Below are 22,510 nucleotides of genomic sequence, written 5' to 3'. Positions count from 1 at the left end.
CTCACCTCTGTGAAGTAATTGGGCCAATTTTACAGTCTGGTGAGCAGCCAGAGACAGACTGGCATGTCACCAATTGAGGACTAGGAGTGCGTTCACATTTTAGAATCGAGCAAGATAAAGTAATGATTCATAAAACGGCGAGAGTTCTAGAAGTGTGTTAGAGAGTTTAAAACGAGCGATACAATTATTGAAATTAGGCTCATCGATCATGTTTTAAATAAACGAAGCAACGATCGCTGTCAGTTCTCCATTCGTGTGTGTGAGTGCCAGTCGATCAATGGGAAAGCTTGTTTATTTATATCTATAGGTTTTCTTTTAGGTGTCCACAGACCGTCATCCATGTGTGTTTCCTCTCCCAGCCACCAGAGAGGCGGTCCATGATGCGGAGCTAACACAGCCGGGCCTGCAGGAAGAGACGTGGCCGCCAAATCATCCTCAGTCAACACATGGCGGCGTTAGGGGTAAGCAAGAGCAACGCACCGGACACGACCAGGCCTCCCATTTGTATCTCCCAGTTTCTTTCTCTCTCTGACTCTCTCTGTCTCTCTCTCTCCCTCTCCTCTCTCCACCCCCTTTCTCTCTTCCCCCCCCCCCCTGCTCTCTCTCTCTCTCTCTCTCTCTCTCTCTGTCTCTCTCTCTCCCTCACCTCTCTCCACCCCCTTTCTCTCTCCCCCCCCCCCCTGCTCTCTCTCTCTCTCTCTCTGACTCTCTCTCTCCCTCACCTCTCTCCACCCCCTTTCTCTCTCCCCCCCCCCCCCTGCTCTCTCTCTCTCTCTCTCTCTCTCTCTGTCTCTCTCTCTCCCTCTCCTCTCTCCACCCCCTTTCTCTCTCCCCCCCCCCCTGCTCTCTCTCTCTCTCTCTCTGACTCTCTCTGTCTCTCTCTCTCCCTCACCTCTCTCCACCCCCTTTCTCTCTTCCCCCCCCCCTGCTCTCTCTCTCTCTCTCTCTCTCTCTCTCTCCCTCTCCTCTCTCCACCCCCTTTCTCTCTCCCCCCCCCCTGCTCTCTCTCTCTCTCTCTCTCTCTCTCTCTCCCTCTCTCTCTCTCTCTCTCTCCCTCACCTCTCTCCACCCCCTTTCTCTCCCCCCCCCCTGCTCTCTCTCTCTCTCTCTCTCTCTCTCTCTCTCCCTCACCTCTCTCCACCCCCTTTCTCTCTTCCTCCCTCCCCCCCCCGCTCTCTCTCTCTCTCTCTCTCTCAGCCAGTGTGTTGTATTCTCTCTCCTCTTCAGAACCCCGATATGCTGACCCGGAAGATCAAGTTGTGGGACATTAACGCCCACATCACATGTCGCCTGTGCGAGGGGTACCTGATTGATGCCACCACCGTCACAGAGTGCTTACACACCTGTGAGTTCCAGCTGATGTTGCACGCGCACACACACACACGCACACGCACACGCACGCACACACACACTGTGCTTTTATGAGGGCCTAGTCTCAGGACCCACACCCAATCTCACATGGACGCTGGACTTTTGTGCTGAATCTCACAGTATTGTGACAGACATGTGTGACAGACATTTACATGTCTACCACAGACTAATGAAGGCCCAATAATCGTACAGACTTACAAAGACTTCGGCCACACATAATGATTCTCTGACTAAGTCATGGTACCTATACGCCACCCCCTCCTCTCTAATGGCACTTTGAGAACTGGAAAGGCACGATATAAATACAATGTATTGTTATGAGGTTGAAGTCATAGGTCTAGAGCCATGGACTTAAACTCTGTGACTGAAGGAAGGACCTCAAGCTTTAGAAAAAACAAAGCAGCCCTTTCATGTTCAGAATGCACTCGAGGAACCCTGAGAACAAGCCGATCGTTTGATCAGGTCTGGTAGGTGCCGAGGCTCCAGTCCAACAGAGACGAGGTGTGAGGTGGAAGTTAACCAATAAGGGCTTTGAAAATAAACAAATACCAGTGATAGTCACGCCTTAGAGAGAGAGATGGCCAGCCCACCTTATGATAGAGAACACAGTGGTGAGTCATATCTACCACCCGTAATAAATCTTAGGGCGGAGTGGTAGAGAGATATAGACAGACTATAGGGTTACAAATCTCTCCACACTCCAATATTACGTTGAATCGCTGCGCTCTCATACTACATAAGAGTCTGTGCTGCTTCACCGCCCAAGCTGGTGTTCTGAGGGCGTATCGACGGGTCAAAATTGAAAGAGTGACAGGTCGTAGCAGCAAATGAGAGATGCTAGCCCAGGTTAGATGGGCGGGGCATATCTATGGGTGGGAACGCCTGATCGCGAAAGTCGTTACTGATTGGTGTCGCAGGGATTCCTGCGAAACCAATGAATTGCCAGGATTTGAGCACCAGATTTTTGCATGAAGTGTCCCAGACCCATAGAGAGATCTGCAGCATGCAGTAACGCAGTTAGCGTAGCTTACGCAGTGTATCAGCGAAAGAACTCTCATGGGTCTGGCGTTGAGACTATAGGGTTACTGACAGAGGCCTATTCAAAACACACACTAGGGGGGAGTAAGATGTGTACTACTTCAGTTACCCACCAGAGGGAGACCTTGTTCCATGAAAGGAGCTCAGTCTAAATGTCAAACATGCTATCCTTCATAATCCTTCATAATCGTAATCAGATTCTGAATGACTTTCACCAACAGAGATTCCCATCTTTAGAAAGGTTTTCCCTTCCCTTTACGAGGCTCAGATTGCATGGTTATTTCACCGTCCATTTTCTAAAGTCTGTTATAGGAGCTTTTTTCTTTCACTGCACATGGTACCTGTATCTTATATGACAATAAGGACCATGCTTGAATCCTTGAATGTGTGTCCAGTCTGCAGAAGCTGTCTAGTGAAGTACCTGGAGGAGAACAACACATGCCCCACATGTCGGATTGTTATTCACCAGAGCCATCCACTGCAGTACATCGGGTGAGTGGGGGTCGCTGCAGCCTACACACACACACACACGCACACGCACACACACACACACACACACACACACACGCACGCAGCCACACGCGCACACGCACGCAGGCACACGCACGCACGCGCACACACACACACGCACACACACACACACGCACGCACGCGCACACACACACACACACACACACACACACACACACACACACACACACACACACACACACACTGATCTCTGTGTTTCATGTGAGAGCAGGGGAGTCTGCCTCAGGGGCAGCAGCAGTGTAGCTGAACCCTATAGAACATGGTGTATAGAGAAGCCTTCAATGGCAGCTCTGTGGTTTTCATTAGATTTGTACTTAGATGCTTCTCGCTGGACCCGATCCCCTGAGGGGCACCATCTGCTTTCTGAGAGCATCTCAATAAAACAAACCATATATCAAAAACACACGCCAGTCTCCCGCATAAGCGCACACTGCACACAGTAGCCATCGCTGAGGCGCACGGCAGTTTGATCCAAGAGAGCGGTATTTTCAACCGAGCAACTAAAATCAGCTCAAAACAGATGAGGAAAAAAAGAATGATAAATGTAAATCGTAAATGTAGATCCAAAAACATTCTGTCGTATCAAATCCACAGAGTAGTCATAGAGTTCTCGGTCCGTACTGCTCTCCATACAAACCATCAGACGCCACTGTAGCCAATCGATGATGTTATGTTGGTGAGAGGACGTAAACGCCCACTGTTTGAGGGTGTGTTTGTGTTTGTCAGTCAGCCCTTTAGCACCCATCTACGGCAACTGTAGTGGGACAAGAGTCCATCTACTGGTGTGACATTTGCCCTCAGGAGTTGTTCATCGCGAAAAGCTGTTGGAAGACGGGTTAATGAGAGGGTGGAACTCTTATGGTCTGGGTTAATGTGGCAGTCAGGACAGGTTAATGAGAGGGCGCAACTCACACGTCGCACTGGACTGTTGACATTTGACTGCATTTTGACTCCAAATAGGTGAAACTTTTTTTTTTTTTAACCCGAAATGAGAATGCACAGTATAATGTGTACGCACACTATGTATGCACAGTTTAAACATAGAGTAAAAGAGAAAGTTTCATGCCTTTGAGAAGGGAACGTACACACACACACACACACACACACACACACACACACACACACACACACACACACAAGGGCTGGGTATCGATTTGAATTTCAAGAATCGATTCGATTCCGATTCACAAGGTTCAGAATCGATTATCACGATTCCATTCGATTCCATTCGTTTCCATTCGATTCCATTCAATATCTATTCGGTTAGTGTTACTAAAACCTTCTTTTTTTTTTTGCTGTAACCTTAATTACATGACTGCTAAGTTATGCAACACATCAATACTAGGGCTGGGTATCGATATTGATTTCCAAAAACGAATGAATGAATCATTGAATGAATGAATGAACTTCATTTATTCATTCATTCATTAAATAAAAGATCAATTTTGGGATTCATCGATTTTTTTAACCCAGCCCTAACACACACACACACAAACACACACACACACACACACACACAATCACACACACACACACACACACACACACACACACACCCCAACACGCGCGCGCACACACACACACACACACATACACACAATTCCACTTGCCCTTTGAGAATTGATACATTAGTGTGTGTGATTAATGCTGCAGCCAGCCTCGAATGCCGTCCATTAGTCATTAGTCATTAGTCATTAGCATTTAACAGCACATCAACATCCCCATTTTGATTGAAAGGCCCCATTTCTACCACATTAAATATTCAATACTTTCTCAGTTTTTCCCCCTGCAGAGCTGCTGTTTATTCAAATGAAAATCCACATTCCACTTTTCCAACATAACAAACTCTAGACATTATAAACTGACAGATACTTCAGAATGAATAGAACAACTAAACCAAGGAATAGGATTAGGGGTTAAATTACCATTTTCAGGACTCCAAAACTAAGTCAGTACATCCAGACAGTGAGACTCATAAATGTCATTCTTGGGAGTTGAAACCCCAAACAGGGAATCAGTAGCATTCCCGCGTTCCCAGGACTTCAGAAAGCCTGTAACCGACACCAGTTATGCCTAGAAAACCTCCTTCTCCAGGAAATAAGACTATATGTTTTCTCAGTTTCTCAGCAATTGTCGATGTGTGAAATGAGACATTTGAGTGCGGATGTAAGCAGAAGCTAACAGTGTCTCCGTTCCGCCGGCCAGCTGCACCAGGCGCTCTGTCAAGTAGGTGTCACTGTCTGGCTTTGTGTGTTCAGCAGCGGCGGCGTTGGGCTAGCACAGCAGCCTGAAGCCCCAACACAACACCTGCCTACAGGGTAGAGAGAGAGAACTGAATGAATGATGGGACTGAGGCCACAGATAGAAAAGAACACATCTGTCCAGGGTTCACCAGGCGTCTGACCTCACTGGGTCGACCAGGCCATGGGCCGACCAGGTGTTGAAATTAATAGTTGGCATCTTGCATTTGTCTCCATTTGCCTTTTTGATATGAGCCCTAGAAGTTCCCCTCAGAAACATCCCAGCAATGGATCTGGCATTTTGTTTTGAACATTAAAAACAAAAGAATGCAAAATAGTAAGCAGGATGGATATCACAAGCAAAAGGGTAGTTAACTACAGTAGTTTGGGGTCTTTGCTGGGTAGTTGACACATGCTGTATCCCCATGCAGACTTGGGTCCAGATATTATTTTAAATACTTTCAATCATTTTAACATTTGCTTGAGTTTTCCCGGAGTGTCAATTGGGGGGGGGGGGGGTCTTCACACTTGGGAACCGTCGATTGGTTCATTGGTTCCATTGTGCCTGATGAGCAATCAGTCATGTAAATGAAAGTCAGCCTATTTCAAATAGCATGTTGTCCCAGGTCTATTCCCATCTCCAGATGCACTCAGACCCGATAGATTAGCTGCCGGTGCTGGTCATTTCAGAACAGCACATAAATCAGTGGAATTGATGAGGACTGCACACAAATGATATACTTTGAATGATTTATAGACGGCTCTTCAGACATCAATTTATGAAGCATGTGCTGACATTTAAGAAGCTATTGGGATTTGCATATGTCCCCACTTGCCTTTTGGAAACTATATTGTATTGAGTCCCAGAGACAGACCTTCCCCTCAAAAACAGCAGGATAAATATCACAAGCAGTCAGGATAAATATCACAAACAATCAGAATGTATATATGTGGTGTGTATCATTCTCTTCAGATTTATTTTGGTAGTGCACAAACCCTATTCACTACACACAGACAAGTATGTTCATCTCAAAATATCTAAAGCAATCAGTATATGAATATATCTAAAGTAATCAGTATTTGAAAATATCTAAAATTGTTGAAATACATCTCTATTCTTCTTAGCCATGACCGAACAATGCAAGACATTGTCTACAAGTTGGTGCCAGGACTTCAAGAAGGTAGGTGTCTCTCAGATATCTACTACCCATTTCACTCCGCTGACATTTACACACAATCCTACCTCCTTCCCATCCGTTGGTACGGTGAGATTGAGGAAGAATAACAGAATAACTGAATAACTAACATCTAGCTCAGGACGAGCAATAACTGATCAATTTGTTTGTTTTCTGCTACACGCATTATTAACCTTGGGGTAGCTCAGTGATATTCACCTCCAACCATAAACAGGTTTCTAACGACTGCTCCCTTATGTGTGTCTTTCACCCCCAGCGGAGATCAAGAAGCAGAGAGACTTCTACCAGAAGCTGGGGATGGAGGTTCCTGGGGACATCAAAGGAGATCTGTGCAACATGAAGCAACACCTAGATCCTCAGCGCAATGGTACGCTCCGCCTCACCACGTCTGGCTGTGTGTCGTACGCCCCCTTGCAAAAGTGAGCTGTCTCAAAGGGACTCTCAATGGGGGTGAAATAAAAAATACCCGGGTCTGCGGGTCTCGAGGGCGGTTAGTTTAATTTTGCAACGAGGGTCCGTGGAGTCACGGTCGAGAGAGAGAGAGAGAGAGAGAGAAAGAGAGAGAGAGAGTCGGCTCTCCTTTTTGGATCGAGGTCGTGCGACAGACCCTCCACAGCAGCGACAGCGGGGGAAAGAAAAAACCTGCCCGCACCCTCCCCTTCAATTTCCCCTTCTTGGAAAGTGTGCAGCTAGAGCTTGCCACAGCTTTCTGCCCCAGCTGCACCCTGAGGGTTTGCGTAAACGCGTGCCCACAGGGTCATCACAGAGGCAGGCCTAATCGGCCGCTTAATACCCATTCTGAATTTGGTAATTAAGGCTCGGATGGAAGTGGAACTGCTCTCCCCCTTCCCATGTCGCCACGGTTTTGGCGGAGATGCGCCACACATTTGAGAGGTCATTTTAAAAACAGAACGTCGTAAAATCTGAAGCCTTTTCTCTCTCTCGGTTCCCTCACTGCCTCAGCGGACGGTCACGCTAGCTTGTGGCTAACGATAGCTGACAGCCGTAGATTTCCAGCGAACTGGAAGGACAGGAGCGAGCTAATGGACAGCATCTATAATGACACCTTCACTATAAGGGCTTGAAAGTGGCTTTCACTTCTCACTCTCTCTTCCTCAATCTCATTTTCTCAACTTCAACCAAGAAGCCCCTGGCATGTGAACTCCTTTGTCCTTTGTCCACATGCATTAGTTTCATATGAATTTAGCTGGACCTGAAAAGCAAACGCAATGATAGCCATTCAGAATCACATGCGACATTCCATCCTGTCTTCCAGTCTCTTCTGCCTGGGACACACAGTCTCTTCTGCCGGGGACACACAGTCTCTTCTGCCTGGGACACACAGTCTCTTCTGCCTGGGACACACAGTCTCTTCTGCCTGGGACACACAGTCTCTTCTGCCTGGGACACACAGTCTCTTCTGCCTGGGACACACAGTCTCTTCTGCCGGGGACACACAGTCTCTTCTGCCTGGGACACACAGTCTCTTCTGCCTGGGACACACAGTCTCTTCTGCCTGGGACACACAGTCTCTTCTGCCTGGGACACACAGTCTCTTCTGCCTGGGACACACAGTCTCTTCTGCCTGGGACACACAGTCTCTTCTGCCTGGGACACACAGTCTCTTCTGCCGGGGACACACAGTCTCTTCTGCCTGGGACACACAGTCTCTTCTGCCTGGGACACACAGTCTCTTCTGCCTGGGACACACAGTCTCTTCTGCCGGGGACACACAGTCTCTTCTGCCTGGGACACACAGTCTCTTCTGCCTGGGACACACAGTCTCTTCTGCCTGGGACACACAGTGTTATCAGTCGTTACAATCAGACATCTCTCACGTTGTCCCATTACTCTCCTCCTGACTAAAATGGAACCAGAGAGCCCACATTCTAGGAGACAGTGAGGTATTATGTGGTTGAATGAAGGTCAGTCAGTCATGAGCAATTCTGCAACACTTGAACCACAATCAGGGTGCTGACTCTTGAGGTGATCTCAGATGGGATGAGTGCTGTGCTGGGGTATCTCCCTCTGGGACAGCCTGCAAACGGCAACGGGGAGGCCAGTGGAGGAGCTTCTCCAATCCCAACCCTAGTCAGAGAGAGACAAACAAAATAGTCGCCCACACACAAACAGTAGGCTCCAACATCATCTACTGACCTCAGAACAGCTCTCAAACCCTTCCCCCGTGTGTCAGACTCTCTTACCTTTCCGGCAGTTTGGGTTTTGTGTTTGGCATTCTATACACAAAGGGCCTCGTTGAATAGTCCCAACCTCAAACTCCTTCTCCGAGGCGAGCAACGTTTCAGTGCACTTCCATTAGTTGAAATGTTTGAAATACACACGTCTCTCCCTCTATTCAACCACAGCTTGCCTCATTCTGTCCTCGGCGCCTGTTCTCCTCAGCGTAGTTGAGTGTGTTGAGAATGCCTCTCATCCACCGCTGCTGGCTGGCCCCTTACTCCCTAACACCCTCCATCTCCCGCCATTCTCTGAGCAACACACAAAATGGTTCCCTGAATTCAATTAAGGCATAAGAGAGAGGGTCGATGGTTGCCTTCCCAGGTCGATGGTCGCCCACTGGCCATCCCTTGTAATCAGAATGGTGAATTAATCCGTTTTCCTTAATTAGAAGGTCTCCTGCAGGAGAAGGAAGTTCCATCCCGAGACCGTGGACCAGTCACTCTGATGCTCGGTGCTTTTGGTCACGTAGAATTGTGCCTGATTGAATACTGCAGCTGGGGAGATTGGTTAATTAGGAGGGAACATAGTTTCTCAGCATGCGTTGACTATAGATGTTGTTTAGGTAATAAGGCCCAGAGCCCGAGAGTCAATCATGTCCCGTTTTCCATATTAAAGTTGACAAGCATCTTAAGCAGCATAGCAGCATAAGCTCTTATTGTTGTCAATCAAAACATAATCGTCCAAAGAGATTGCATATAGAGACTTTATTCATGTACTGAATCTGCTAAATTCAAACAATTCCAATAACCAAACAAGGTGTGTATTCTAAACATTGCAGGCTCAAGTCCTAACTCATCTTTCATTGGCTCATAGGTGACCTGAAATCACAGGACACGGCCAATAAGGAGACGGCAGAGGAGAAAGCGGAGGAGGATAATGACTACCATCGGAGCGACGAACAGGTACCCCTTCATTTCCTGCTGGACAGGAAGCAGTTACCTCTTGGTTCTCTTTAATTTCCTGTCGCCAGTTTCTATAAATTGACACCCCCCTCCCCCTTAAGTGTGTTACCAGCTTGTATCATCTTGGGTTTTGGGATTGATTACATTGTGTACAGCTAATGCATTTCAAATGCTAAGGGATATTTCTTGATTTCATTGGTATTCTGGCATGTTCTCAAGCTCTGAGTTGATGTCAATAATGCAGAATAGATTTATTGTCGCTCCCACACACATTCACAGACGCAGAGTAATGTTCAGAAAGGAGTCGCTCCATGCATACAAAAAAGAGATTGGTGGGTGTTTACTTTCTAGCTGTTGTGTCTGGAGGAAAAGATCAACGAAGCGATCTTGTGAAAACATGCCCGTCCATGGCAGCCAACAGGCGCCTGGATCAGACACTGCGGCGGGGGGGGGGGGGGAGGTTCTGCTATTCAGCAGAGGGTTAGAAGCGTGGCTAGAATAGCCAATATGGCTGACAGCATGTGACCAGAATACAGTAGAGGGAGGGGCGGGGGCTGGGCGGGAGGCGGGGGGGGGGCTGGGCCGGGGGCGGGAGGGGGGGCTGGGCCGGGTGGGGGGCTGGGCCGGGGGGGTGGAGAGGAGGAAATGAGGGATGACGGCCAAAAAAAAAAGAAGATGGAAGATCTGATGGGGAGAGCGCCTGGCTGATGGTAAGTCAGTCTGGATGGGAAGGACGGCTGAGATGATAACTTAATTGTGATAAAGGAGAGAAAGATAGGAGGAGTACCAGGAGGAGGGGGCTGGGCGGGAGGAGGAGATCCCGGATAAAAGATTCCCGTAATGCACAGAGAAAGCCGAGGACCCAGAGCACACAGATGGAGAAGAGAGAGATGAATTAAGATGAATTTCCTCTTGCAAGGATGACTTCATGGTGGTCACTTGGGTCTATTTCAAAATGTAAAAGTGAACACGGCGCATACACACACACACACACAGGATGAGAGCAGCAGGAGAGCGTGTGTCGAGGGGTTTTGGAATAGCATGTGCTGGATGATCTTCTGCAACATGACCTTGTGGTGTGGAGCAGAGCCAGAGGAAGGATAATTAGGCCAGTCAGCAGCTCTGAGACACAAAAAAGCACAATGAAAGCCCGAACCAATCAGACATCTCTACGCACGTTGAGGCAAAAGAAAAAAGGCAAAGAGAGAAAAAACAGAATAGGATTTCCATATTTCGGTATTCTCAGAGAAAGGAGAAAATGAATGTGGTGTCACTTCTTTGCAAATTATTGCCAGTTCAGATGCCCAGCAAAGGAACAGAAATTGGATAAATTGTGATTTTTGGCAGGCTTCAAATAAGCGAAATAGTTTGAGCCTATTGAATTTATGAGCAAAGAATATTGGTAGGGTTGAAATGAATACTTCTGTTATACTGTTACCACAGTCATCAAACTGTAGAGGGTATGACGTTATACCTGATTTGATTAGATTTGATTGAATTCATGCTTGCAGTGGAGCCAAAGGCCCACTGAAAAACGGCAGAATTTTACAATGCATAAAAAGGTTAAGAAGAAAACAGACAATAACTTAGCATATATCATCTTATGTCCAATGCCTACCTTGCCCCGCCCCGATTGAGGTATGCAAACGGGAGGGCTGTGAAGGCCCATGTTTACTAGTTAGGCTAGGCTGTTGCATCAGTCGTATCTGACTTTGCTTGCAGGCTCAACAGCTCTATAATGATCTCTGTAATGTAACCGCCCGGAGGACTGGTAGAGTTTCTCCCCCAGCCTAAGTGCCATATTCACTAAGCAAAGAATGTCTGGAGTGTTAAATAACACAAGTATTTGACCAAAGTTTACGACTCCTTCACAATAACCAGAGCTGCACATGGGCTCCTTTTAGTCTCACCATTTGGGTTGGGTGTTCAGCAATACAAAGACGTTTATAACCACCTCTGCAGGAGGGATTTGGGAAACGGGGGTTTGATTGAGTGAAAGGGGGTTTGATTGAGTGAAAGGGGGTTTGATTGAGCGAAAGGGGGTTGGATTGAGCGAAAGGGGGTTGGATTGAGCGAAAGGGGGGTTGATTGAGTAAAGGGGGTTTGATTGAGTGAAAGGGGGTTTGATTGAGTGAAAGGGGGTTTGATTGAGTGAAAGGGGGTTTGATTGAGTGAAAGGGGGGTTGATTGAGTGAAAGGGGGGTTGATTGAGTGAAAGGGGGTTTGATTGAGTGAAAGGGGGGTTGTTTGAGTGAAAGGGGGTTTGATTGAGCGAAAGGGGGGTTGTTTGAGTGAAAGGGGGTTTGATTGAGTGAAAGGGGGTTTCATTGAGTGAAAGGGGGTTGGATTGAGCGAAAGGGGGGTTGATTGAGTAAAGGGGATTTGATTGAGTGAAAGGGGGTTTGATTGAGTGAAAGGGGGTTTGATTGAGTGAAAGGGGGTTTGATTGAGCGAAAGGGGGGTTGATTGAGTAAAGGGGGTTTGATTGAGTGAAAGGGGGTTTGATTGAGTGAAAGGGGGTTTGATTGAGTGAAAGGGGGTTTGATTGAGCGAAAGGGGGGTTGATTGAGCGAAAGGGGGGTTGTTTGAGCGAAAGGGGGGTTGTTTGAGTGAAAGGGGGTTTGACTGAGCGAAAGGGGGATTGTTTGAGTGATCACATGTGACTGGTATTTTATTTTATTTTTGGTGTTTTATTATTTTTTATTTAACCTTTATTTAACCAGGTAAAGAAGCTTGAGATTAAATAACTCTTTCGAGCAACACGTGACCAAAATGGCAGCATAAAAAACAACAAGAAACTAACACAAAGACAGACTAATATAGAACACAGTTGGCCAGAAGACAGAGAACACAGACAGAAGAAGGGAGAGAGATAAAATAGGGCGTGCAGTAGCCAAAGTCGGGGGGCAAGAGGGAGGGGTGTGAGTTAAAGGGGATGCTAAGTGTAAATGTGTTACCAACAACACCTCTCTCTCTCAGCATGATACGGAGAGAAACATCCTGTGGAGGATAGGATGGGGGTATCGTGGGGAGGGGTCATTTTTATCTACCAGATGGCCTTCTCTCTGTATCTTCAAATGTGTTAGGGTTAGAGAGAGAGATGAATGTGGGGGCTGTATCTAAGTGATAGTATCGAGAGTTTTATGTTCAAATTGTACTTTTTTAGACAGCAGCAGACCGCACTGTATCTTGAGCACGTTCATCACCTCAGCTTTGTTCTGTGTGTGTAGAGGGTGGAGATACGCTGCTCCCATCTGCAAGAGACGTGTTAATTAACACTTCAGACATTCTTCGCTTAGTCCACACGGCACTTGGCTGGGGGAGTAATGGAAATCCAACTACAGGACTGATATTGAACTGTCTTTAGCTCCACTGCAGCTCACCGCCAAGCGTTTTCTGTTTTTTTCTGTGCTCTCTTATCAGTTGTCCCCTAGAACAGCAGAAGGGAAATATTATCCATTGCGGTGCAGTTGGTTCATTCATGAGTTGAGATCATTTTCAGGTTTGAGTGCGATCCAGAGAACGATATTAGGTTGGGGGCCAGATATGTTCTGGCCCTGTTGATGTTTGTGAGAGCGAAGGGGAGAGAGAGCGTAACGGAGTGAAGGAAAGGTAATGACAGTAAGGGTCAAGAACGACGACAAGGCCAACAGTGTGCTGGTGATTGGAGGTAGGCGTTCAGGGTGTGTGTAGAGGGCTCTTTGTTCAGAGCCACGAGCTTGTAAATGATTAGGCCTGTATGACTAAAGCCTAAATTCATAACGGGGTCATAACTACAAACAAGCCAGTTACTTTTCTATATATTTTCTATATATTCAAAATATTTCTAAATATTTAAATGAATACTTCAAATTTGTTGGTAGAACTTCACCATATTGTATATCAGAGTGGGATGGGAAACTTCTTTTTATTCCATGACAGAAATCCACCTGTTTCTAACTGTGTTCATGTGCATGTGTGTGCGTGTGTGTGCGTGTGTTTGCGTGTGTGTGAGTGTGCGTGTGCGTGCGTGCGCGTGCGTGTGTATTTGCGCGCGTGTGTGTGTGTGTGTGTGCCCTCCAGGTCAGCATCTGTTTGGAGTGTAACAGCAGCAAGCTCCGGGGCCTGAAGCGCAAGTGGATCCGCTGCTCGGCCCAAGCCACGGTCCTCCACCTCAAGAAGTTCATCGCCAAAAAGCTCAACCTGACATCATTTAATGAGGTAAGGAGAACGCATCCCGCAGGTCTGAAGCTCTCCGGAGCGGCGCTGCCTTTGCTGGTGTTGACCTGAACCTGAGCGCCCCGGATAGATTTCCCCCGTCTTCCTGTTAATCTCCTCCCAGCCAGTGAGAAGTTTGCACTGCACACCGCCGGACTGCCCCAATCCTCTACCCTGCTCCTCAATCAATCAATCAATCAAAGCTTTATTTATATAGCACATTTCATACCCAGAGGCAACACAATGCGCTTTACAGAGAACAAGGGAGGTGGGCATACGACCCACCCCTACATATTCCAGAGGGAAGCAAAAAAACAGTAATCACCCGGGGGCCAGATAAGTGAGCTGTAAAAATTCTTCCCTGACCTCTCTCAACGAGGCGATCGAGCAAGCTCCAGGAGTATGTTTGTCTACCGGCTAAGAACATTTATAAAGCAATAAATAACATTAAATTACATTTTCAGAGTAAGAGAGGCTAATAACATCATAGGAGAGACATGGCAAACATTGGTGTATGTCTGAGTGTGCATAAATGTCCTCATCACTCTCCCTCACACCCTGCTCCTCACTCTCCCTCACACCCTGCTCCTCCTCACTCTCCCTCACACCCTGCTCCTCACTCTCCCTCACACCCTGCTCCTCCTCACTCCCCCTCACACCCTGCTCCTCCTCACTCTCCCTCATACCCTGCTCCTCCTCACTCTCCCTCACACCCTGCTCCTCCTCACTCTCCCTCACACCCTGCTCCTCCTCACTCCCCCTCACACCCTGCTCCTCCTCACTCTCCCTCACACCCTGCTCCTCCTCACTCTCCCTCACACCCTGCTCCTCCTCACTCCCCCTCACACCCTGCTCCTCCTCACTCTCCCTCATACCCTGCTCCTCCTCACTCTCCCTCACACCCTGCTCCTCCTCCCTCTCACCCTGCTCCTCCTCACTCTCCCTCACACCCTGCTCCTCCTCACCCTCCCTCACACCCTGCTCCTCCTCACTCTCCCTCACACCCTGCTCCTCCTCACTCTCCCTCACACCCTGCTCCTCCTCACTCTCCCTCACACCCTGCTCCTCCTCACTCTCCCTCACACCCTGCTCCTCCTCACTCTCCCTCACACCCTGCTCCTCCTCACTCTCCCTCACACCCTGCTCCTCACTCTCCCTCACACCCTGCTCCTCCTCACTCCCCCTCACACCCTGCTCCTCCTCACTCTCCCTCACACCCTGCTCCTCCTCACTCTCCCTCACACCCTGCTCCTCCTCACTCTCCCTCACACCCTGCTCCTCCTCACCCTCCCTCACACCCTGCTCCTCCTCACCCTCCCTCACACCCTGCTCCTCCTCACTCTCCCTCACACCCTGCTCCTCCTCACTCTCCCTCACACCCTGCTCCTCACACCCTGCTCCTCCTCACACCCCCTCACACCCTGCTCCTCCTCACTCTCCCTCACACCCTGCTCCTCCTCACTCTCCCTCACACCCTGCTCCTCCTCACCCTCCCTCACACCCTGCTCCTCCTCACTCCCCCTCACACCCTGCTCCTCCTCACTCTCCCTCACACCCTGCTCCTCATCCCTCTCCCTCACACCCTGCTCCTCCTCACTCTCCCTCACACCCTGCTCCTCCTCACTCTCCCTCACACCCTGCTCCTCCTCACTCTCCCTCACACCCTGCTCCTCACACCCTGCTCCTCACACCCTGCTCCTCCTCACTCCCCCTCACACCCTGCTCCTCACACCCTGCTCCTCCTCACCCTCCCTCACACCCTGCTCCTCCTCACTCTCCCTCACACCCTGCTCCTCCTCACTCTCCCTCACACCCTGCTCCTCCTCACCCTCCCTCACACCCTGCTCCTCCTCACTCTCCCTCACACCCTGCTCCTCCTCACTCTCCCTCACACCCTGCTCCTCCTCACCCTCCCTCATACCCTGCTCCTCCTCCCTCTCCCTCACACCCTGCTCCTCCTCACTCTCCCTCACACCCTGCTCCTCACACCCTGCTCCTCCTCCCTCCCCCTCACACCCTGCTCCTCCTCACTCTCCCTCACACCCTGCTCCTCCTCACTCTCCCTCACACCCTGCTCCTCCTCACTCTCCCTCACACCCTGCTCCTCCTCACTCTCCCTCACACCCTGCTCCTCCTCACTCTCCCTCACACCCTGCTCCTCCTCACTCTCCCTCACACCCTGCTCCTCCTCACTCTCCCTCACACCCTGCTCCTCCTCACTCTCCCTCACACCCTGCTCCTCCTCACTCTCCCTCACACCCTGCTCCTCCTCACTCTCCCTCATACCCTGCTCCTCACACCCTGCTCCTCATCCCTCTCCCTCACACCCTGCTCCTCCTCACTCTCCCTCACACCCTGCTCCTCCTCACTCTCCCTCACACCCTGCTCCTCCTCACTCTCCCTCATACCCTGCTCCTCCTCACTCTCCCTCACACCCTGCTCCTCCTCACTCTCCCTCACACCCTGCTCCTCCTCACTCTCCCTCACACCCTGCTCCTCCTCACTCTCCCTCACACCCTGCTCCTCACACCCTGCTCCTCATCCCTCTCCCTCACACCCTGCTCCTCCTCACTCTCCCTCACACCCTGCTCCTCCTCACTCTCCCTCACACCCTGCTCCTCCTCACTCTCCCTCACACCCTGCTCCTCCTCACTCTCCCTCACACCCTGCTCCTCCTCACTCTCCCTCACACCCTGCTCCTCCTCACTCTCCCTCACACCCTGCTCCTCACACCCTGCTCCTCCTCACTCTCCCTCATACCCTGCTCCTCCTCACTCTCCCTCACACCCTGCTCCTCCTCACTCTCCCTCACACCCTCCTCCTCCTCACTCTCCCTCACACCCTGCTCCTCCTCACCCTCCCTCACACCCTGCTCCTCACACCCTGCTCCTCCTCACTCTCCCTCATACCCTGCTCCTCCTCACTCTCCCTCACACCCTGCTCCTCATCCCCTCCTCCTCACACCCTGCTCCTCCTCACTCTCCCTCACACCCTGCTCCTCCTCACTCTCCCTCACACCCTGCTCCTCCTCACTCTCCCTCACACCCTGCTCCTCACACCCTGCTCCTCCTCACTCTCCCTCACACCCTGCTCCTCCTCACTCTCCCTCACACCCTCCTCCTCACTCTCCCTCACACCCTGCTCCTCCTCACTCTCCCTCACACCCTGCTCCTCCTCACTCTCCCTCACACCCTGCTCCTCCTCACCCTCCCTCACACCCTGCTCCTCACACCCTGCTCCTCCTCACTCTCCCTCACACCCTGCTCCTCCTCACTCTCCCTCACACCCTGCTCCTCACACCCTGCTCCTCATCCCTCTCCCTCACACCCTGCTCCTCCTCACTCTCCCTCACACCCTGCTCCTCCTCACTCTCCCTCACACCCTGCTCCTCCTCACCCTCCCTCACACCCTGCTCCTCATACCCTGCTCCTCCTCACTCTCCCTCACACCCTGCTCCTCACACCCTGCTCCTCACACCCTGCTCCTCCTCCTCATCACTCTCCCTCACACCCTGCTCCTCCTCACTCTCCCTCATGGATTTAAATGAGGAGACCATTCTGTCCAATTGCAAAGAATTCTTCCTCCAATGTTTCATCTAATTCAATGCTTTCATGTCCGGGGGGGGGGGGACACGTGGGGGAGGGGGACACATGAAGTCTCTCTCTCAGGTGTTTCATCATGGGCCACACACACACACACACACACACACACACACACACACACACACACACACACACACACGTGCTATCAAAGCCCTCCAACTGCTGTCTCCCAAAGCTGCTTTCTTTGCCATCTGCCATATGTTCTCCCGCAAATAAGCTCCCGTTCTGTTGCTTGCTTTCTGCCATGACTAGAGCAAGGCTGTCAAGACTACATGGGAGGGGGGGGGGTCAACATGTCATATTTGGGGACGTACCGTAGCTGATCATAGCGGTGCTCATTCGCCCTCCGTCTTTGCTGCATTGTGTTCAATCAATCAATCAATCAAAGCTTTATTTGTATAGCGCATTTCATACCCAGAGGCAACACAATGCGCTTTACAGAGAACAAGGGAGGTGGGCATACGACCCACTCTCTACATATTCCAGAGGGAAGCAAAAAAACAGTAATCACCCGGGGGCCAGACAAGTGAGCTGTAAAAATTCTTCCCTGACCCCTCTCAACAAGGCGATCGAGCAAGCTCCAGGAGTATGTTAGTCTACCGGCTAAGAACATTTATAGAGCAATAAATAACATTAAATTACATTTTCAGAGTAAGAGAGGCTAATAACATCATAGGATTGTTGTGTTGTCATAAAGATGTGTGGGTGGGCTTCATCGCATGCTAGTATCAGCTAGCTTCCAGGGCACAATACAGCTGTCAGTCCCACCATTGTTATCGACTATCTGTTGAAACTCGAGAGATGCTGCTTACAGCAAATCTGTTTTCAACAAAAATAACAAAGCCGGAAGCTGGCCTCAAAACGCCTCGTTTTGTCACTTCACAGCGTGTCACTTTAGTGTCGGTTATGAAGATCTACTGTCTTCATTTCCATCAAGCCCACTATGTTTCATCAGTAACTTTCTGTTTGATAGATAGATAGATAGATAGATAGATAGATAGATAGATAGATAGATAGATGGATAGATAGATAGATAGATAGATAGATAGATAGATAGATAGATGTGACTAAGAGCATAATCTAGTGCTGAAGGCAAAGTGCAAGAATAGCAAACTAAAAATACAATAAGTGCTTAAGAGGGAGGATCGTGGTAGTACTTGAAGAGGTGAGTTTTGAGCCTGCGGCGAAAGATGGGCAGCGCCTCTGCTGTCCTGACATCAGTGGGCAGTTCATTCCACCACTGCAGGGCCAGGACAGAGAAGAGCCATGACCGTGTCGATCGCCCACAGGGGCCTTGGTGTGACGGGGCAACCAGTCGCCCCAAGGTAGCAAAACAGATAGATAATTTATTGATCCTTTCGTAAATGCATCATTTGCCATACAGCACATCAGACAGACAACACTATGACAGAACCAAGAACAGAACACCTCAACATAACCACAGACCTGAGCACAACATATCACCAAAGTGCTCGAAATATTACTAGTTCTGACCCATTGGAGTAATCAGTAATTGGCCATTTAATCCATTATATGCCCATCTGCCCCCAGAACCGAGTTACCAATGGTTCTCAAGGCAAGTGGCCCATAGGGCAGGAGCCTATCTCCTGGTTCCAAACTGAATAGTGGTCAGTGGGAAGTTATTATCTGTGCTTAGAACACTAATTGACTGCAAACTTCCCAAAAGCACATTGCTAAATTCTGTAGGCCGAGAGGAATACACTGATGTCCACCTCTTGACATTTGATCGATTTTTCTGACCACTAGATCGACCAAAAAGCATTTCCATGCAACTGTTCTGATCACTAACATTATTACTCTAATAAATGCCTGTCCTTTCCTCACCACTCGTGACTCACGGGTCATTGTTAAGCAATTTTTTAAGTCCAGCAATCTTACTATCAGGTCTCAGATCTCTGAATTTAATGTTTGTTGTGTCCAGTGAAGCCTAGGTGTTAACATTGTATTCATATCAGTATTGAAATCCTTATTAGGGTTAGTATGGGTCGGACCCAAGGATGCCGATGGAGACAAGCAGCACAGGCTCAGGGTTTCATCCCAAAACACCGGGAACGTTAATGAGACAATGGACCGACAAAGGAAAACATGAGGGTTTATGGTGCGTTTGTTTATAACTGGGAGGTGGCAACTTGCGACTTGCTACTAGGAATGATTAAATAAAACACAGCATGAACTCGTACTTCCTCGTCGCAAATTCGGATATGTTTCTCAGCCCCCAGTTGCTCGAATGCACTAGATATAACTAGGTAACTGTGATATAATGGTATATAGATATAACTAGATAACTGTGATATAATGGTATATAGATATAACTAGGTAACTGTGATATAATGGTATATAGATATAACTAGGTAACTGTGATATAATGGTATATAGATATAACTAGGTAACTGTGATATAATGGTATATAGATATAACTAGGTAACTGTGATATAATGGTATATAGCTGAATGCACACAGGTCGGAGGTAGGTATTTTGCCACTTGCGACTTGCCACCTCCGACCACAAACGAACGCACCATTAAATACACGGGGAGAGCAATCAAGGAATGAGGTGCAGGTGAGCGACAAGACACAACGAGACACAGGTGCATGCAATCACCCAGACAAGGACATGGAGGGATTCCAAACAGAACACCAACACAAGGGCAGGGGAACGATGACTAGGGGACGAGGGCTGGGCCTTGGACTAGGGCTGGGGCATGGAACAGAGCTGGGACTGGGCTATAACTAGGGGCTGGGAATTAGAGAGGGAACTAGCAGGGCAGATGGGCAGCAGCACAACAAATCCTTTATTGTGCATGATCGTCATTAACCCTGTGGACACTTTCATTGCCATCTCACAGTGTGGCTCAGGAGACAGAGTGGATTGTCCAATGATCATACGGTCAGCGGTTCGAATCCCGGCTAGTGTTGAATGTTGAAGTGTCCTTGGGCAAGATACTGCAACCCCAAATTTCTCCCAACGAGTAAGATAGCACCTTGCCGCCATCGATGTGTGTAAATGGACGAATGAGAGGCCATTGTGAAGTGCTTTGGATAAAAGTGCAGTCCATTTACCATCTCAATAAGGCCAAGCTGTCATTCTGTATCCAAGTACCATCTGCCCCCCTTGGATCCGCCGCGGGCGCTTTCACACCTCCATGTTGGGCAAGAAAATGGATTAACGTCCAGCTCATCAGGGATGATCCCTCACGTATTGTCGTTAACCCTATGACACATTACCCCAGTAAGGCTAAGCAGTCATTCTCTGTCCAAGCATGGTCCCTCCCCCTGTGAGCCAGCGGGCGCTGCTGTGGCCGCCTCCTCCAGCACTCGCCACTCGCTTGGCCCGCTATCGATTGGCCAATGCAGATGCAGGCAACCCCTCCAGAATATCAATGTTTACCTCACACTAGGAGAGGAGGATTTTCCAGGCAGCCTTTTTGATTAGTGGTTGGTCATAAATAAGGATTTCTTTTTTTTGCCTGGGACAGCCCCCTGTTGGAGAGGTGCTGAGGAGCCTGTCCAAAAAACATTGCGATCTTTGTTTCCTCTCCTAGCAATGGAGATCTTTTCATGTTGAGTGAAAGTGAGAGGAAAGGGGAAGGGAAGATGCTGGGATGTTTAGCTGTACAGTTGTATTGCGCTGGGAGATTGACATTGAAGCCTGGCCCAGAAAGAAATATAGACGCTGGCCTATATATGTATGTATTTCATACAATGGCAAACTCTATGTATTTCTGTTTATGTGATGATGATGATGATGATGATGATGTTGTTGTTGTAGTAATGTTTGCATTAAGTAGCCCCTGTGGGCAAAGGCCCCAGACAGCATCCAGTGAATCACATTCTGTGTATGCTCTATTCACAGCTTGACATTTTATGCAATGAGGAAATCTTGGGCAAGGACCACACTTTGAAATTTGTCGTGGTAACAAGATGGAGATTCAAGGTAATTATTATTGGCTATTGGCAAAGAGAGAGGGGCTGTGAAATGCTCACAAGAAAATATCAGTACATGGCTGCATCCTTTAGAATATTTGTCATTTTCTTTTGTTTTTTTTTGCGTTCCAGAAATCCCCCCTCCTGCTGCATTACAGACCCAAAATGGATTTGCTGTAGTGGTACAGACGGTTGGTTTTTGGCCCAGTGGCCCGGGACTGTGCAGAAAAGTACTATTTATGCAGAGACGATCAATCATCCAACACCAAGCAAACACTCACAGCAAAAGTCCACACAAGCCAGCAAACGGAAACAACCTCTCGCACAGACACTGCAACACTGGCGGTTTTGGAACAAACAACCTTTTTTTTGTCCGCTACGTCCTAGATATGTGAAAAAATTGAGAGAAAGCATATATTTATACTTTTGTACAGAAGAGAGACATGGAACCAAGACACTACTTGTGCTCTGTTTACACGTGGACAAGATGTTGGAAGAATTGTGCAACCGTCTTTTTAATTTCACAGACTTTACTCCATCCCCTTACTGACTGAAGAGAGAAGGGGAGGAAGAGGAGTTTTTAATAGTTATTTTTCAGGTTACACTCAAGTCTTGGGAGCACAGAAAGTATATATAGTTATATGATAAGGCATTGTTTTGAAGCTGTTTATTGACAGGTGTTATTGTCCTGATATTTTGCTTTTTTAAATTTGCTTTGGTTCTTGACCGTCGATTGTGAATAGGCAAAACTTTGTGTAGTAATTTATGTTCTATATACCAATATTGTACATAAAATGTCATTATGTGAGAGATTGAAAAGACTAAGAGAGAGACTTTAGACTGTTAAGAGTGGTTTCCAGAAGTGCTATCTATCTATATGTTGGGCTACTTGTATGTAGCACAGTGGTGAATTAGGGTTTTTGATGCAAAGACGGCTCATTACCAGTATATAAGGGCAACTTAATGTTGTCTCATAAAACAAATATATGAAATATTCTGTAATGTAGGAGAGGGTTATATGATGGTGCTTTTGCCACTAAGGCAATATATGAGTTTGGGACTTCGAAAGCAGTCTGCTTCAAAACCTTTCACTCAATTTGTACATTTCACTGGCTCTCCGTTGCATACCATTAACCATGATTGAATCGGCTCGCTATCAGAACACTATAATCAAGAAAAGTCCTTGAGTGTTGTTTTAAACTCACGTGTGTAAAAATGCCCGCAAGACACAAAATGCAATATGCAGC

General features: G+C 48.4%; 1 protein-coding gene across 1 annotated transcript; it reads left to right on the top strand.

Moving 5' to 3' along the window:
• The first annotated feature begins 394 nt into the window (after nt 1-394).
• Nucleotides 395-21,528, top strand: pcgf3 (polycomb group ring finger 3). Its single transcript, XM_084456696.1, has 9 exons — nt 395-461; nt 1,228-1,345; nt 2,805-2,901; nt 6,306-6,361; nt 6,633-6,743; nt 9,431-9,519; nt 13,582-13,719; nt 21,193-21,273; nt 21,396-21,528. Exons 1-9 carry the CDS (start codon nt 447-449, stop codon nt 21,441-21,443), a joined length of 753 nt encoding a protein of 250 aa, XP_084312822.1. The 5' UTR covers nt 395-446; the 3' UTR covers nt 21,444-21,528.
• The last annotated feature ends 982 nt before the right edge of the window (nt 21,529-22,510 follow it).

The sequence above is a fragment of the Borostomias antarcticus genome (genome assembly GCF_949987555.1).
Source record: "Borostomias antarcticus genome assembly, chromosome: 22".
Lineage (NCBI taxonomy): Eukaryota > Metazoa > Chordata > Actinopteri > Stomiiformes > Stomiidae > Borostomias > Borostomias antarcticus.
The sequence above is the reverse complement of the archived record's forward strand: the minus strand, read 5'-3'. Positions and strand labels throughout refer to the sequence as shown.

Excerpts from the sequence above, each read along its gene's own strand:
- pcgf3 (XM_084456696.1), top strand. Across the intron at positions 6,744-9,430 it reads CCTAGATCCTCAGCGCAATG|GTGACCTGAAATCACAGGAC; the intron begins GTACGCTCCGCC and ends ATTGGCTCATAG. Across the intron at positions 13,720-21,192 it reads ACCTGACATCATTTAATGAG|CTTGACATTTTATGCAATGA; the intron begins GTAAGGAGAACG and ends CTCTATTCACAG.